This window comes from Dysidea avara, chromosome 6 (genome assembly GCF_963678975.1).
Source record: "Dysidea avara chromosome 6, odDysAvar1.4, whole genome shotgun sequence".
Lineage (NCBI taxonomy): Eukaryota > Metazoa > Porifera > Demospongiae > Dictyoceratida > Dysideidae > Dysidea > Dysidea avara.
The window spans coordinates 26,060,582-26,079,332 of NC_089277.1; the positions used below are offsets into that span (position 1 = coordinate 26,060,582).

The 18,751-nt window shown below is 37.0% G+C and overlaps 1 protein-coding gene and 2 long non-coding RNA genes across 5 annotated transcripts in view; 2 read left to right on the forward strand and 1 right to left on the reverse strand.

Moving 5' to 3' along the window:
• Positions 1-18,751, forward strand: part of LOC136257207 (uncharacterized) — a 181,438-nt gene that overhangs the window by 87,627 nt on the left and 75,060 nt on the right. For 2 of the 3 annotated variants that reach the window (XM_066050284.1, XM_066050282.1), the window contains one exon: positions 17,254-17,368. In XM_066050284.1, the coding sequence (XP_065906356.1) occupies positions 17,254-17,368 (115 nt within the window). The remainder of the gene's footprint in view (positions 1-17,253; positions 17,369-18,751) is intronic. The other variant, XM_066050283.1, reaches the window with a different exon arrangement.
• LOC136257216 (uncharacterized) lies at positions 294-1,724 on the reverse strand. The gene is made up of 3 exons (XR_010701844.1): positions 1,214-1,724; positions 509-706; positions 294-433 (listed from the first exon to the last, which is right to left on the reverse strand). It is a non-coding gene; the product is annotated as an uncharacterized lncRNA (long non-coding RNA).
• On the forward strand, positions 924-2,119 carry LOC136257221 (uncharacterized). Its single transcript, XR_010701850.1, has 3 exons — positions 924-989; positions 1,044-1,145; positions 1,205-2,119. It is a non-coding gene; the product is annotated as an uncharacterized lncRNA (long non-coding RNA).

Consider the following 18,751-nt stretch of genomic DNA (forward strand, 5'->3'; position numbering starts at 1 on the left):
TATTCCTGGTTTTTGAAGTATATGGGGGGTAGGGGGGGGTGTAGAGGCAGAACTTCAGTCATCCAAAATTTAGTTAACAGAATTATCATTATTAAAATTTATTAATTTTCATCATTGAGCCAGTTGAGGCATAGTTCAGGGAGGCAAAATTATTTCCAGGGCGGGATAAAATTCCCTCTTCCCATAGAAAAATCCTCCTGTCTACTCACACTTTGTACACTTTAATCATACTGAAGGCACTAGTCTCATTTCCATAAAATACAACAACATACTTACTGCATGTGTATCTTTTCTACGACCAGTATGTTGTAGCTTGTGGGCAAAGTGAAGGCAGTGAGCTGCAGCCTGTGTCCTATAGAACCTTTTGTAGATACTGGCATCTACAGTTGCGGCATGTGGTGATTGGAAGACCCCGAACTGATCTCTGTTGGACCTGCCAACAGAATAGCATGGCAATTACAAAGATGGCTAATACATCAGACCAACAGAAGGAAAATGCACAACTTACTTTGTGTGGTATTGTATCGTAGTTAAAAACTAATACAACCAGCTGATGTATTTGTTCTGTGCCACTATTCTTTTACTTTCACTGTACGTTCAGTAATTCTCTGTCACGCTCAATTACAAAATCCTTCACAATTTCCCTATACCAAAGGATGTCTTAGTATCTGCCCATTATGTTCCAAGTTCAAGTAGTCATTTTTGTCTGTAATGTGAAATAAAAAATGTTCATAATACAAAAAGACTATCATTTTTGTTACATCTCTGATGTATCGTCCTGTTTTTAGATCATTGATGAAGCTAAGACACATTTAAAGGCAGTGTCACTCGAGAGGTCTACTTACCAGGAAGCCTGCAAGTTAAGTCGAGAGAAACTGAAGTCTACCTTTACTGTGTCAGATGAGTTCCAGCCCCCTTCACCAGCATCTCACTTGCCACAAAAGAGCCACCAAATCACTGTTCATTACGGCTTTGATATGGCCCAGCAGGTACATAAAAATGTGCGATGAGATAGATAACCAAGTTATAATTTGTTGAAACAGGTTCACTACCCTAGTGATCCTTTTCAGCCAGGGCCCATCTATTTTTTGACACCACGGAAGTGCGGTATTTTTGGCATTTGCTGTGAAGCAATACCAAGGCAGGTAAATATGATTGCATATGATGCGTACATCCTCATAATTACCTGGTACTATACTTTTAGGTAACATACCTCATTGATGAAGCCTTTAATATTGGCAAGGGGGCTAACTCCATTGTATCAATGCTCCATCACTTCTTTGAGGCTCACGGGCTTGGTGAAACATCAGCACACCTCCACGCTGATAACTGTGCTGGACAAAATAAGAACAGGTTTATGATGTATTACCTGATGTGGAGGGTGCTGATCGGTCTACATAACGAGATAAAATATCTTTCCTTCCAGTGGGGCATACGAAATTTGCTCCCGACTGGTGTTTTCGCTTGATGAAGCAGAAATTCCGGCATACAAAAGTGGGAGACTTGGATGATATTGCCAATTGTGTGAGCTGGTCATCTCGCGTCAATGTTCCACAATTGATTGGTTCATTGGATGGTACTGTATTTGTCCCCATGTATAATTGGAGTGGATTTTTTGAGCAGTATACCATTAAGACTGCTTTGAAGGGCATTAGTCATATGCACCACGTCCGCTTTACTGCTGATGCACCTGGATCAGTGTTTGTGAAAGACACTAGTAATTCTACTGAAAGGGAGGTCATGCTCCTGAAAGATAGTTCCTCTGAGATTTCTCCTCAACAATTGCCCACATTGCTACACCTCCTGGCCTCTCCACAGAATGACAGACGTGTCTTTTTGAAAAGATAAGAGAATTTTGCCCTGCAGAAAAGAGAGACAGTGTATGTCCAAGGCCTGCAGGCATTTAAACTTTCACACATTTAAGTTATAAGCATTATACAATTTTAACATGGATTGGCATTAACTAGAACACAAGTTACGTTTAGCTTAAGTAGTCCAAGAAACTATGGATTCCGCTAAAACAAGCATGAAACAGTCCCGTGAATGCTAGAAAGGGCAGCTTTTAGGATGTGTTTGAAGACGGCCCAACCACGTGTCCACTAAAAGGGACTCCTAGCTAACAGTTTGCGTACCTTACATCACGAATGTGTCAACGTTCTTCCTCACTGTCACGATTATTCCAGTGCTGCATTGTTCTAAGCAGTTTCAGTGGCATGTCATAGCTTCTAGTTTCTTTCTTTTCACACCACAAGCATACACGATATCATACTAACGTTAATAAGCGTAACCGAGAAAAGATTTGTCGCGATTTGTCCAGCTGTTTGTTTACAATAAGTATGCGATAAAAAGCGGTGTTTCATTTAATTTGCTGGAATTCATGCTTGTTCAACTTTGACGGAATCGGACGAATTCATGATCCGTGAATAACTGATGAATGGATTGCTGCAGAGCGCTGAAACTTTGCAAGTGAGTTTATACTTACATTATAACTGTTTTTAGCCAAAAAAAGTCAGTTTCCAAAATTTGGGCGATAAGAGCCCTTTTCGTAGACCAGGTCACATATGTTTTGCTATTTACTTCAAAGGTAAGGTCTAACCACAAAAAAAGTACTTTTTTCTTTGATCTTAATTTCCAAAGAAAAGGTAGTTTTATTAATTAACTTCATTTTTTGGATACAAACTCTTTACATGTATACCTTTCACTACTGTAAGTTTCAAATTGGGACATCACTGACAACATTGTTTTTAAGATACATTTTAAGTGTTATGTAGTAGCAATATGATAAATTACTATTATAATTTTAATATCTGAAGAAACATGGTAATTTAACTTGTAGTTTTTAACATGTACTTGAATTGCTCTGTGGCTGCTTTAGTTTGTTCTTTTGAGATAGTATAAATTCATCCATAACTGGTTCTTGGGTCAATTTTTGTGAGGATATCATCAATAGAAACTAAAATAGCTATCTGTGTCTCTGGCTGGATACTTGTATGATGGTGATGGATCATTAGGGATTAATATATTATTGCTAACTTTTCTGTCATCCTGATGTACTTGGAGAACACAACCCAACCACCATTTCTTTTCATACACAGCTGTGACAAATCCTGTAATTTTATCAACTGGAATTTCATCCTTACTCACAAGGGTAACCTTTTCCTCATTACCAACACATGAATTTGAAAATTTCTTTGTTAGAACGATAGAATTGCTTAATGGGATAAAGCAGTGGAGTTTTTATATACCAGGAATAGTTCTACTTACTTTTAACCTTTCCTCTAAGTATTCTTCACTGTAGTCGATTGTTGTACTGTATTTAAAATGCAAGCTTGTTAAATTTTCAGCTCCCCATTGAAAGAGTTGACATGGAGTCATTATTTGAGAATTATATGGTTTCTGTAAACTTGCTTTAGCAGCTAGTCGTTTTACGATGCCACCAATTCCATAATTTGGTCCTTTTCCATGTGATGTAGCATAGAAATGCCATTCAGCGTGTACTCCAAAATCTGATTTGTGATAACAGAAATTCAAGAATTTTTCTGTTTTTGTACTGGGCAGCTGATCCATCTGAAAAATAAATTATCTTGTCTACTTTCAAAACTTTTCTTGAAGGAATTGCACTAAATGCTTCTGGAATAAATGTACAGTAATAGTGTCATGATACAAGCAATCAGATAATAACAAAGCTGATTTGTTGCAACTCTCCTGATTCTTTGTAGTATGCCACAAATGGGTGCAATGTTGCTTGCGAATTATTCCGATGAAATGCTTGTCTGCATCTTGCAATACAAAGGAATGGTTCTCTGAAAAGTCGCATATTACTAGAAAATTACCAGGCATCAGGTTTAACATGGTATCTGTCTGATAAAGGGACTGTTGTTTGGCAATGAATGAATGAGGTATCAAAAGTTTAATCTGGTCACAAAATGAGTCTACGAAGTCATCTGCAGGTTTAGTTATCATCTCCAATGTTGACCTGTCTACAGACACCCACTGCTTGTACTGGATAGTATCAATAAAGTTGTCATCAAATATTTCATTTAAGTAATCTTTGAGGTTTGAGATTCCTGGTCAATATTCACAAGTTTTTAAATGACAAACAGGCTGTGGTGTATTACGTACATAATATTTATGACAAGTGCAACACAGTGAGCATAATGCTGTAAGTGAATTTCCAATTTAGCAGTGAGCTCTGCCAATTTACCAGCAATCAACATCAATTTTGTGTTTTGATGGATGGAGCAGACATACAGCATGTGTCCCACTACTTCCAGTTAAAACACAATTCTTAGGACGCAATTCAGCAAATTTAACCTTTTCAGTGAAAAATTGATCTTTAAATTGCTGGTAAACCTCTAGTTCAAACTTTTTACGAGTCTGATGATATCAGTCGAATGATTCCCAGCAAGAAAGATTGTGTCTCGATTAAAGTTGGTGACCAGAGGATTTCAATTCAAAAATGATTACTTTTAGGAAATCTAAAAGAATTTTTTTTTTGTCATCATTTGAGCCATGGTCTTGAATTGGGTTAGGCGTGGATACAATGCCTCCTGATTTAACTAAGCTTTTTGCTTTACGAACCATGTAATTGGATCGTTTTCTATTCTTTTGATGCTCCAGCTCATTGGAAGTAGAGTCAAAATTTGTACCTTTATACTTTTCTCTTCTGTTTCATGGAATTTCATCTTCAGCTTCACTTTCGTCATTGTCATCTTAACCTTACCTCCAAGTATAGATTCATGAAAATCACTTTTGATTTTATCTAGCTTTTTCTTAGGATACTGTGCACCTGGTAGTAACTCATTTTTTACAACTGGTGATTCTCTAATTAAAGCTAAGCCTTTGTTAACGCTCTCCAGATCCTGATGTTGAAAATCATCATCGCTTGATTCATACTGAGTTATTTCCATTTTCTGACAGTTTTTTGTACAGTTACTACATATCTTCTCTTCAAGAGTGAGAGTAAGAATTTTTGCACCCATCCAAGGTCTTAAGCTAGTTTTCTTGTGCCTTTGATTGTTAAAAGAATTACAACAACTATTAGCCCACTGCTTTTGTGCCATGCTTCAAAAAAATTGTAAGGAATAATTGATAGCTATAGAGCACTTTCCTATCTGTTTTATATGTGACAGACTATTGCTTACATCATCTATTGCTTACATCGCCATGACAGCAAATAAATACAGTCTTCATACTTCCACTGAAGTACTTTCAGTCTTAATCACAAAAGGGACTTGTAAGGCATGTGTAGTCTGTGCAAAAAGTAAGTAAACTTTTTGATGCTTTGCATAAAAGCAAAATAAAAGAGTATAGTTTTAATTAATTAGTTTTATGAAAATTGAATTTTTTGGTTATGTAGAACAGTAATGTGTTTACATCAGAATTCTTTTGTTAAATGACAAGTTCTGTGTTATCAGTTGCCAATGTACCCATAAAGATTGTAACGAAAATAATTATGTATACCTGCAGAACTGTTTACGTAATTTTCCTATAGTTTTTTGCAAAACTTTTATTAGCCAATTTGTCCCTTCTTGGTTTGCTCTGTTTGTACTAGTAATAGCATGGGTAGCAGTGAAATTTGGGATAAATACCACGAGTGTTGTATTGGACAACAAGAGTGGTATTTATCCCAAATTTTACTGCTATACCCATGCTATTCCCAGTTAATACCATACTCGCTGCATATAGGCATGCTGTGCATTAGCGTTGCTATGTCCGCAATTTGTCACTATGTACTAAACACATGTCAACACTAATTGTTAACATAAATTCTAGCCAATGAAATTGCAATTACAACTTTTTCTCTGCTACCAGTGAAATACGGGATAAATTTCACTGCTACTATTGAGACTTTTGTAAGGGCAGTGAAACAGGTATGGTATTAGTGCTGTTAAAAACATATCAGGATGAAGTACAAAACTTGTACAAATAACTACTAGGAAAATTATGATGTACAAAAATTTCAATATTGCATGCTATATTGCTCCACATAAGAATTTGGCACTGTATTGTACTTTCTGATTGTTGTCCCAACTTGAAACTAACAGTAGTGAAAGGTATGCATGTAAGTAGTTTGTATCCAAAATATGAAGTTAATTAAAACTACCTTTTCTTTGGAAATTAAGATCAAAGAAAAAGTACTTTTTTGTGGTTAGACATTACTTTTGAAGTAAATAGCAAACCATATATATCATTGCGAAGAGAATTTAATATTCTTTCTCGTAAAGCAAACCACAAGTTCATAGGTCAAGCCAAACACAAATTATGATGGTTTTTATGATTACCTGTAAATCAGATCAAGTATTTTCCTCAAACTTTGAGCGGTCATATCAACTAAGGTAATTAGTCAATGGTCTGAAATTTGGTGTGGAGTAGTTTCTCAATTGAGTCTTTGTGTGTACCAACTTATATAAAAATCAGAAGAGGTCATGTCAATTTCATGTTGATTTGGCATGGAATGACCCATTTACAAAAGCATGGTTATTTATGAAAAGCATGGTTATTTAAAAAAGCATGGTTATTTACAAAAGCATGGTTATTTACGAAAGCATGGTTATTTATGAAAAGCATGGTTATTTAAAGCATGGTTATTTACTAAATCATGGTTATTTACGAAAAGCATGGTTATTTACAAAAGCATGGTTGTTTACGAAAAGCATGGTTATTTACAAAAGCATGGTTATTTACAAAAAGCATGGTTATTTACAAAAGCATGGTTGTTTACGAAAAGCATGGTTATTTACGAAAAGCATGGTTATTTACAAAAGCATGGTTATTTACGAAAAGCATAGTTATTTACAAAAGCATGGTTATTTACGAAAAGCATGGTTATTTACAAAAGCATGGTTATTTACGAAAAGCATGGTTAATTACAAAAGCATGGTTATTTACAAAAGCATGGTTATTTACGAAAAGCATGGTTATTTACAAAAGCATGGTTATTTACGAAAAGCATAGTTATTTACAAAAGCATGGTTATTTACGAAAAGCATGGTTATTTACAAAAGCATGGTTATTTACGAAAAGCATGGTTAATTACAAAAGCATGGTTATTTACAAAAGCATGGTTATTTACGAAAAGCATGGTTATTTACAAAAGCATGGTTATTTACGAAAAGCATGGTTATTTACAAAAGCATGGTCATTTATGAACAGCATGATTATTTACAAAAGCATGGTTATTTATGAACAGCATGGTTACTTACGAAAAGCATAGTTACTAAGTTTTTCGTGCAATATCGATACTACAAACTGGCAGTTCTATATATCGATAACTTAGTTAATAACGGTGCGTATATATTTGCACCGGATGCAGTCTGTAACTAGCGTTCCCCGGCGCGGGCTAGCTAGCTGTCTATAATATTGTTAGTTTCAGTCTGGTGCAATTTCACTAAGCGGATCCGCATACCGGAACTGAAACTGATGGCCAGTGGACTACATTCAGTTAAGAGTCAGTTGGGAAATGCTTGCTGGAAGCATGTATGGAAGAACTGGAGAGAAGAGGCTTCATCACGGCTATGGATGATGACGATGACAACGGTGATCAAAGGTAAAATTGTAGGTAGTTACGTATAGCTAAGTTATATATATAGCTGTCTAGCCAGGGGTCACTAAATCACTTCATTAGCTATGCTACTCGGTGCCGTGTAGCTGAGACTGGTATAGAGTAGTATGGCAGCACCCACCCCTTTATTATTGTCATTGTTAATTAGCTAAGTATGAAGAAATCAAAGCTAAAAGTATCCAGTCCTTCCATGCATGCTTCCAGCATAACATTTCCTAACTGAATGTAGTCCACTGGTCATCAGTTTCGGCGTATGCTGATCCCGCGCTTAATGTATTTGCACCAGACTGAAACTAACAATGTTGCAGACAGCTAGCTAGCCCGCGCCAAGGGAACGCTAGGTTATAGACTGCATCCGGTGCAAATCTATATATACGCACCGTTATTAACTAAGTTATCAATATATAGAACTGCCAGTTTGTAGTATCGATATCGCATGAAAACTAGTGTAGTATCGATATCGCACGAAAACTAGTAACTATGCTTTTCTTAAGTAACCATGCTTTTGTAAATAACCATTCTTTTCATAAATAACCATGCTTTTGTAAATAACCATGCTTTTGTAAATAACCATGTTATTCGTAAATAACCATGCTTTTGTAAATAACCATGCTTTTTCGTAAATAACCATGCTTTTGTAAATAACCATAGTTTTCGTAAATAACCATGCTTTTCGTAAACAACCATGCTTTCGTAAATAACCATGCTTTTGTAAATAACCATGCTTTTCATAAATAACCATGCTTTTCGTAAATAACCATGCTTTTGTAAATAACCATGATTTTGTAAATAGCCATGCATACTTTACAGTTATTTGTAAATAATCATGAAAAACACAATGTCTAAAAAAGTGGAGTTTTGACACAAATGGCACCCCATAGTAGAGAGTTCAGCTACAACAAGTCAATCTGTATAGAGATCAAGTTACCTTGTAGAGAGTTCAGCTACAAACAATTCACCCTGTACAGAGATCAGTTTGAAGAAGTTCTTTGTAGAGAGTTCAGCTACAAACAAATCACCCTGTAGAAAGATAAGCTAGAAGAAGTCACCTTGTAGAGAGTTCAGTTATAAAGAAACCACCATGTAGAGAGTTCAGCTGCAAACAAATCACTCTGTAGAGAGATCAGCTAGAAGAGGTCACTTGTAGAGAGCTCAGCTACAAACAATTCACCCTGTACAGAGATCAGCTAAAGAAGTTACCTTGTAGAGAGTTCAGCTGCAAAGAAACCATCATGTAGAGAGTTCAACTATAAACAAATCACCTTGTAGAAAGATCAGCTAGAAGAAGTCACCTTGTAGAGAGTTCAGTTACAAAGAAACCACCATGTAGAGAGTTCAGCTACAAACTAGTGACCCTGTAGAAACATCAGCTAGAAGAAGTTACCTTGTAGAGAGTTCAGCTACAGTACAAACAAATCCTGTAGAAATATCAGCTAGAAGAAGCCACCTTGTAGAGAGTTCAGTTGCAAAGAAATCACCATGTAGAGAGTTCAGCTGCGAAGAAACCATCATGTAGAGAGTTCAGCTACAAACAAATCACCCTGTAGAAATATCAGCTAGAAGAAGTTACTTTGTAGAGTGTTCAGTTATAAAGAAACCACCGTATAGAGTGTTTTGTAATAAATATATGTATTATATATATGTATATAATTTGTACATTTACTGATAAAATCAGAAATATTTAAAGTATTTAACATCTGCTTCATCTTTTCTTCTTCCTGTGGTAAAGAAAAGAAAATCCCCAAAGCCGGCCTATGGCCGGCTTTGGGGTATACAAACACAAAAAGAAGTGAAATCTAATCAAAAACAGCTAAGCTGTAAAAAAAAGGTGCGGCCCCAAAAAGGCCATGGTGAAAAAAGATGTGAAATCCAAGGTGGCGGCCAATAAATGGCTGTGATGGTAGGTTAATAGTAAAAATTTTAATAACGACAATTCAGGTGAATTTTGTGCCAAGACCAAATTCACCTGAACTGTTGTTATTAAAATTTTTACCATTACAGCCATTTCTTGGTCGCCACCTTGGATTTCACACCTTTTTTCACCATGGCCTTTTGGGGCCGCACCGTTTTTTACAGCTTAGCTTTTTTTGATTAGTTATTTATTACATGTCAATTAATCCCTACAGGATAATTTGTAGTTGATCTCTCTACTGTGTGACTTGAAATGTAGCTGAACTCTTCACAGGGTGGTTTGCTTGTACGTAGATGAACTCTTTACAAGATTCTTTCTGCAGGGTGACTTGACTCTAGCTGAACTCTCTGCAGGGTTATCTGTTTGTAGTTGAACTCTCTACAGGATGATTTGTTTGCAGCTGAACTCTCTACAAGGTAACTTCTTCTAGCTGATCTGTCTACAGGGTGACTTGTTTCTAGCTGGTCTCTGTACAGGGCGATTGATTTGTAGCTGAATTCTCTACAGGGTGATTTGTTTGCAGCTGAACTCTCTACATGGTGGTTTCTTTGTAACTGAACTCTCTAAAAGGTGATTTCTTCTAGCTGAACTCTCTACAGCGTGATCTTTTCATAGCTGAACTCTCTACAGAGTGATTTGTTTGCAGCTGAACTCTCTACATGTAGCTGTTTGTAGCTGAACTTTCTACAAAGTACAGTATCTTCTTCTAGCTGATCTCTCTGCAAGGTGAATTGTTTGTATCTGAACTCTCTACAGGGTGATCTATTCATAGCTGACCTCTCTACAGGTGATCTGTTCGTAACTGACCTCTCTACAGGGTGATTTGTTTGCAGCTGAACTCTCTACATGATGGTTTCTTTGTAGCTGAATTCTCTACAAGGTAACTTCTTCTAGCTGATCTCTCTACATAATGGTTTCTTTGTAGTTGAACTCTCTACAAGGTAACTTCTTCTAGCTGATCTCTCTATGGGTGACTTGTTTCTAGCTGATCTCTCTACAGGGTGACTTGTTTCTAGCCGAACTCTCTACAGGGTGACTTGTTTCTAGCTGAACTCTCTACAGGGTGATTTGTTTGTAGCTGAACTCTCTACAAGGTAACCTCTTCTAGCTGATCTTTCTACAGAGTCATTTGTTTGTAACTGAATTCTCTACAGGACGATTTGTTTGCAGCTGAACTCTCTACATGGTAGTTTCTTTGTAGCTGAACTCTTTACAATGTAACTTCTTCCAGCTGAACCCTTTACAGGGTGACTTGTTTCTAGCTGATCTCTGTACAGGATGACTTGTTCCTAGCTGAACTCTCTACAGGTGATTTGTTTGCAGCTAAACTCTCTTACATGGTGGTTTCTTTGTAGCTGAACTCTCTACAATGTAACTTCTTCTAGCTGAACTCTCTACAGGGTGACTTGTTTCTAGCTGATCTCTCTACAGGATGACTAGTTTCTAACTGAACTCTCTACAGTGTGAACTGTTCATAGCGGAACTTTCTACTGGGTGATTTGTATGCAGCTGAACTCTCTACATGGTAGTTTCTTTGTAGCTGAACTCTCTACAATGTAACTTCTTCTAGCTGAACTCTCTACGGGTGACTTGTTTCTAGCTGATCTCTGTACAGGGTGACTTGTTCCTAGCTGAACTCTCTACAGGGCGATTTGTTTGCAGCTGAACTCTCTACATGGTAGTTTCTTTGTAGCTGAACTCTCTACAATGTAACTTCTTTTAGCTGAACTCTGTACGGGTGACTTGTTTCTAGCTGATCTCTGTACAGGGTGACCTGTTCCTAGCTGAACTCTCTACAGGTGATTTGTTTGCAGCTAAACTCTCTTACATGGTGGTTTCTTTGTAGCTGAACTCTCTACAAGGTGACTTCTTCTAGCTGATCTCTCTACAGGATGACTTGTTTCTAACTGAACTCTCTACAGTGTGATCTGTTCATAGCGGAACTTTCTACTGGGTGATTTGTTTGCAGCGAACTTTGCATGATTGTTTCTTTGGAACTGAACTCTCTACAAGGTAACTTCTTCTAGCTGATCTCTCTACAGGGCAATTTGTTTGTAGCTGAATTCTCTACATGATGGTTTCTTTGTAGCTGAACTCTCTATTATGTACCTTCTTCTAGCTGATCTGACTTCAGGGTGACGTGTTTGTAGCTGAATTCCCCTACAGAATAACTTGCAATGTAATATAACTGAGTAAATTATAGAATGCTTTATTAGGGTGACTGTTCTATTAGAGTATGTCGATCTCGCATTTGCTGCACGTAGTTGCCTTTCGAATCATGACTCAGTGGTTTGTAATCCGATTCTTCTGTACTACTGCAAGGACTTTCTATGGTGATTATTCCAGCTACATACTGATTTTCAGCTCGTTGCTTTAAGCGGTTTGCCTGGTAGACACAAAAACTAATAGATTTTTTATTCATAAAAATTGATTGTGTAATTTTGACACAGGTAGGGTTTTGTGTCATATCTCCATGGTCTTTATCCCGATTCCTTTCAAACCACAAAAAGGCACTCCTACAATGGTTGCTCCATCTACATATTAATTTTCAACTGATTCCTCCAAGGGGTTTAGCCTGTAGGCGTGACAGAACTTCGACCTTATTTACGCAAATAATCGGTCATAACTCCGTGAATGTTCATCGGATTCCTACCAAAGTTGGTACGGAGATCCACCTTAATGAACCCTTTAAGTGTAATCCTTTTGCAAAATACAAGAAACAACAAATTAAAAGTACAAAAAAGGAGGGGAAAAATATAATAAGAGTTACTGCTTAATTAATGAGAGTCTTGACTCTACTTGAATGAGGTTAATTGGTGCTGATCCTAAAGAGTGGCCAAAGGAGCCCTTTGAGGATCTAGAACCCCTCAGACATCTAATTGCTGACCTCAGAAGTGAAAATGACAAGCAGCACCGGATCCACCCCATTACAGCAGCATAATTTGAATCCCATTTATCTGATAGCAAGGAAGCAAGGCGTTTGTAAAACATGGTTGCTTCGTTAGCCATTCCTCCTGTGGCTGAAAAGATTAAAGGAGTAAAGGAACTCTGTTCAACTTCACGTATGCGAGCTTCGTATGAATGCTTCTTACACAATTCATGTTTTCTGTAAATGGCACTGGCACTGGTGGTACGATTACAAGGAGCGTGTGGGTTAAAGACTTTAACATCAATGTAAGTTTTCTCACAACGGCCACCCCAAAAACCATTGGCTGAATTATCTAGTCGAGCACCATCTTCAATGTTTGATGAGGCTAAGGTGAACTGCTCACCAGTAATAGGTTGTAAATGTGGTTCAACATCCACCTCATGGCAGACCTCAGTAAGTAAGCTTGCTGTTAAGTCATGGATCTCGTTGTGACGGATTGAAGGGAAGCCACCCTTGGGATAAGTAAAGGAATGTTCAACAGTGAACTTAGTTCCACAGGCGCAATGTTGAGGAAGCCTGGCAGGATCCCATCCATATCTGAGCGCAACAGCGTCGTGGAAGGCAGTTTTGTGAAGAGAAAAATTGTGCTCCTGCAAAGGCAGAACAGATAGCCAATTTGAAGCTCCCTATTCAGAAGCTAGTTCAATTGATCTCTTTAGACTAGTTGTAGCCCCTTCTAGTAAAGATGCTTTGTTAGAAGATGTCATGGAAAATTTCATGCGATATATTTCATTTTTTATTAAAAGTTGTTCACCATGAATATCACTTGAGAAAGTGCTGGTTTGAGATAACAAAAGGGATTGCAGAGGCTTGGTAACTTTGTTATAAGCAATAAAGTCAAAAGCACACATTCTGATAGGGTTGATAATACCCATGCCGCCAATCCTAGTGGGAAGAGCTAAAAAGTCTCCATCTAAATCACTGGGTGGTAGATGGCCAGTTACTGCAGGAATGAAGCTGTGTCTAATACAATCCTCAAGTGGGAGAAAAAGATCATCAACATTAGGTATAGTACGAGCAACGAATAATGATTTACTGACTAGTCCATGTGTAAAGGCAGAGTAAGCTGCATGGGGCTGGGTGATGCCAAAAGATGATAACAACTTTAATTCACTAATCCAAGTGGTGATTTTATTAGAAACATACTGTGCAACAAAAGCAGTAGATCCAATAGCAGCCCCAAGATGAGGCCGACCGTCTGTGGTTACATTGACACAAATATTAGCAAAAAGTAATTGAGCATGTAAGTGTGCCAAATTTCAGCCCGATCCGAGCACGCATTCATGTTTTATGGCGGGTTTTGCGAAGTGTGCGAAATGAAGATGATGATGAAGAAGAAAATAAGGAAGAAATTAAAACAAAATTTTGTTTGCTCGTATCTCGGAAATGGCTGGAGCGATTTTCTTCAAATGTGGTGTGTAGACTCCCCTAGCTGGCCTGCTCTACTCTAGCAAGTTTGGTTCCAATCGGATAAGCGATCACAGAGCTACATAGGTGTGAAAATTGCATTTTCTTTCTTCCTGTTAATATACTCACGGGTGGCGCGCCGGCTTCTTGGGCCGCACGACACACTACCGTGTGTCTTGATTTGCATGATAGTCAAACTATATAACAGTTAAAAGATACTTCTGTGCTTAATTAAAAGCAGTTTGTTTAACAAGCACCTGTGCATAGCAACGCAATTGAAGAATTGCAAAACTTTCATGAATTATGGAATCTGAAATTACAATATGTATTATTCAAAACCAAATTCCTGTTGGCTAAAATAATAAAATGTGACCTACTGAACAAAAACTAGTGGTGGTCTTGGAGTTATAGTGCTTTGATAGTTGGAACAGTGATAAACTCTATTTGTACAGCAAGAATGCAGGAAATAAACTACAGGCGCTTAGATAATCGATCATAACACAAGCTATGAAGGTGGGACTTTGCTCAATCTGTGCACCATGATCTGGCAAATCAATCTAGGTACAGTGCTTTCTCTGTACTCCTCTGTGTTGACAAAGAAGGCCATTGCAACTAAGAAAAGATGACGGTGAATGTTGTTTTTACCGCATCATAAATAGATGTCCATAACTCACATATCCTTTGCTGTGTGAACACAAAACAAAGATTTTCGTACTCTCCATAAACAGACAAATACAGTGGTATATAGGTTTTATTGATTTGAGCTTAATTTCAGTGTGATTAAAGTGTGCGTAAATTTTTCATGTAGCATGTGTATTTTACCCAGTGTACGTATTTTAATAATGAATATGGCTTTATGGCAAAATAGAATTTTGTGAAAATGGCTGGTTTTTGCTCAGCGAGTCGCAAATAGTAATACATAATTGGTTAGAGTGAGCTAGCTGCATAGCACCTGGCTTGTAGAAATAGCACAACATTGGCTTGTTTTTCTCTGCAATTGAGTATGTTCCTTTCACTTGACATAATATATGTATTTTATATGTAAAACCCAATATAATAGCGCATTTTTCAAATTCTCTATTATTGAATATTTATAATCTGTATAGCCAAATGTATATTGTGGCCAAGTTTCAGCCCTGTATGCCAGTAACTTTGGAGTTACAGCCCTACGAAATGGCAACAACAGAAAGATCGATTTGTACAACAAGTATATTATTAGAAAATAAACTACAGGCACTTACAAAAACAGCTGTAACATACGAACACAACGAAGTACAGAGTTACAACTAACATGTTCGCCATGAATAGGAGAGTCCACTACTGGGTAAGTTTTTCCTTCTATCAGCTTTCTTCACTACATATAGAGACAACATCAGTGAAGAAAGATTGATTGCGTAAGATCGCTTTGATGTGATGTAAATAAACAGCCATAACTTGCGTATCCTTTACTCTACTGCAACAAAACAAAGCTTTTTGAACTCCCCCTGAGTAGGTGAATAAGATGATATCCAGGCTATTATCATTAGACCCTTTCTTCACTTAGACAATGGCATGCATCATTTTCTTTGATGTGTGGAGGTCTCTTATTTATGAAGAAACCTGGTATCAGGTAAAACACCCGACTCAATAGGACAGTTGTTTACAACCACAATATGGCCCACAGTATTGCAATTAGCCTCTTGTAGACAATTAGTGTTTAGCACATCAGTAAACACAAGGGAAATGATGTGATTGCGAGCTGATTGTAAGGAAGAAATTATCACACAGGTATGTCATTATCTGTGGCTAGCTAAGTGGAGATTAGACCATTGTGGTAGCTGGTTAATTAAGAAAACCATTAATTCAGTTTTGCGGCCTTTGCCATATTAAAGCACACTCTGTAGACCTAGACAGCCATGCTGCATTGGCTATTTGCATTCGCTGCTATCCACACGTATCTAAATTGCACCTTTTTATCGACTTTACAAACCTTTTCATGCTCCATGGCTTGTGTGACCTCACATCTTTTACTCTTTGAAATACCGTCAGTGTTTACAATGGGAACTCTGTACACTAACTCACTGCTTCTATGCCATTGTTTAAAACACTTAGACACTCGTAATAGGCATCTTCGATAATTTAAAAACCATCGGTGGCATCAATAATTACCTCGGCTGTGCCTTGGTAATTATTGATGTTACCTCAGGTTTTTAAATCCTCGAAGACACCTATTACGAGTGTCTAACTATTACAAAGAACAAAATGTTTAAAAATTTTGTGGTGTTTCTTTTAATTGCAGAAATAATTTACTCAATCCAAGCAATGGTTTATACAGAAAATTTAGGCTGTGCCATTATGCTGGGTTTTCACAGATCCAGTCACATATAATTTGTTTCTTTTTATATTCCAGTAACTGCATCTTTTAGTGTGTTATGTGTAACACTAAGTATACACAGGTACCTAATACATTTTCAAGGATGACTAACTAGAAAAATCAGTAATATTTTATAACGTGGTAATTACTGACATCAAAAGTCACAATTAACACATACTTTGGAAACATGACAATCAGATAACACAATGTAAGAGCAACATTATTTTTAAAATAGATTTGTTTGGACACTGCTCAGCTTTATTTGTCACATTGTAAGACTAAATAAGGAAAGTTATCCTGTCAAAACAGGAAACCAAGGTGTAAAGTTTATTATTATTATTTGTTAATTGGTATAAGGAAGACAAAGTCTTATAAAAACCAATCTCAAGTACATCTAAATAAAATCAAACCGGCGGTCATATAAAAATACATCTAATTTAGTCTTAAAGATCAGTACATCACGTGTATGTCAGAAAGTAGTACTGTAGTATAATGAAGTATTTGTACACTTTTCTGTGTTTGCAACAGAGCAACAGCTGTTCATTGGTGTGTGTTCCATGTGTTCCATGCTATAGTATTGTTTTATAAAAAATCTGTGGTTGCCAAAAACCTGAATAAGAAATTATTATTATTATTGTAATTTCAACACTAGTAAATAAACAACTGCTCATTAGAAAAATCATGTTACATTCATATGTACCATGTTGTGCTATGGCTTGTATTATTATATCCATCCCATAAACAAGTCCTAAACTATAAGCACTGCATACAGCTTCACATTAAATGTAATTCGCTGCATTTGTGAAGCAGTTCACATCACATCACTGTGAATTGCTATGCTCCTAACAACTAAGTTTCATACATTATTTTGTGTAAAGGTTTTGTCAATTATCATGAAACATTATTTTCTGTCATTTAATGAAGTCCGCACATTTTGTATGGGAGTTTTATAGTTTGCATTGGTTGTCTTGCCTCCTACAATAAATTGGATTACCAACTATTCATAATTTCAATGCACATGTTTAGGTTAAGCATAGGTTATGTGTATCCATGTATCAGTACGTGGTAATGATGTACGTATATTATAGTGTATCCTATAACTTTGTGTGGGGTAGGCAACAAAGATTTGCACAACAAACCCAAGAAGATAGTCATGAGCTACTTAGACATGTGCTGTACGAGCTGAAGAAAGAAGAAGTTAATGTTAGTATGTTTTAATGTGCTTACTGTTAAAGTTTTAGATACATTAATTACTGCGTGTTATATGTATTACGTAATTAAACTATAAACAGGCGAACATCAGTGATAAATAACATTCATTTATCTCTTAACATGTTGGTTTCTGGGGCCCACCCATGGGAATAGTGGCAACCGCCACCATTTATTGAGGATTAAGTTACATATATGTGCTCATATATATAGATTTATTTACCTAGCTATCCACCCTTCCACCGCACCAAGCTCTACATTGCCTACTCTTTTTCCTAATGCTAATCACATAACACTTTTCTACAAAGCCAGTAGTTTACATGACAATACACAAGTTCAACAATCATGCAACAAGAATTCAATGACACCATAATAGCAAGTAAGATTATATCTACATGAGATTGTGTATGACATGACAATATATATATATAGATCATATAATATATGATATAGAGAGGATGAGTTTGGATGAATAACGGGCAACTAAAAACTTATAGGCTACAATATCATGTTAGGTACAGTGCCACACATGCATAATATCACGAGTGCTCAAATGCATGCAATTGAACATGATAAAAACTTGCTAAAAAGGGGCGTGGCAGCCATTTTTGCTATTGAATCTCCATCTGTAAATTCCAGGGATAAAGACACGCGAGCGAAATGGCTGCCACACCCCCTTTAGTGAGTTTTAATTGTACACAGTCATATGCATTTGAGCACTCCTGATGGTACTATAGGTTAAAATTGAGCTGCTACACTGTATTACATGTCTCATTGTGCATGGTTTACAAGCACATATGCATACGTAAGTGTACATAGTTGGATCAGTGAAAACTGAGATTATAGAAAATCTGTATAAAGCAGCATGAATATGCAACTTTCAAAAAAAGGCCATGGATAAGCATTGTGGGGTTAAAGATACAAGCAATGGCCACTACTATGCAAAATCAAATAATCAAATTAAATTAACTTCATTGCAGCCATTTCTTGTCAGTCTTAACAATGAGCAATGACTCTGATGTGGATATTGTGTATAGCAAATGTGAACCATGGAGAATATTTTTCACAGATGTAACCACCATTTTTGGTGTTTGCAAGGCCCATAACTTATGTCAGCTTTTAGGTTTACTGATGCTTTCACACACCTTAATAGAATAGTTGCTGTAGTACAGCAGCTGTTTCTTTCCAAAACGTTTGCAATTATAACAGTAGTGATAACTGGTACCAATTGTGCAACACAGGGCTGCCCACAGGGGGCAACTGGGGCATTTTGCCCCGGGCCCCAGCCTGAAAAGGGCCCCAGGAGGCCCATGAAGGGCCCCTTGAATACCTGTTTAAAAGATCGATATACTCTAATAGAGCAGTCAGATCTAAATA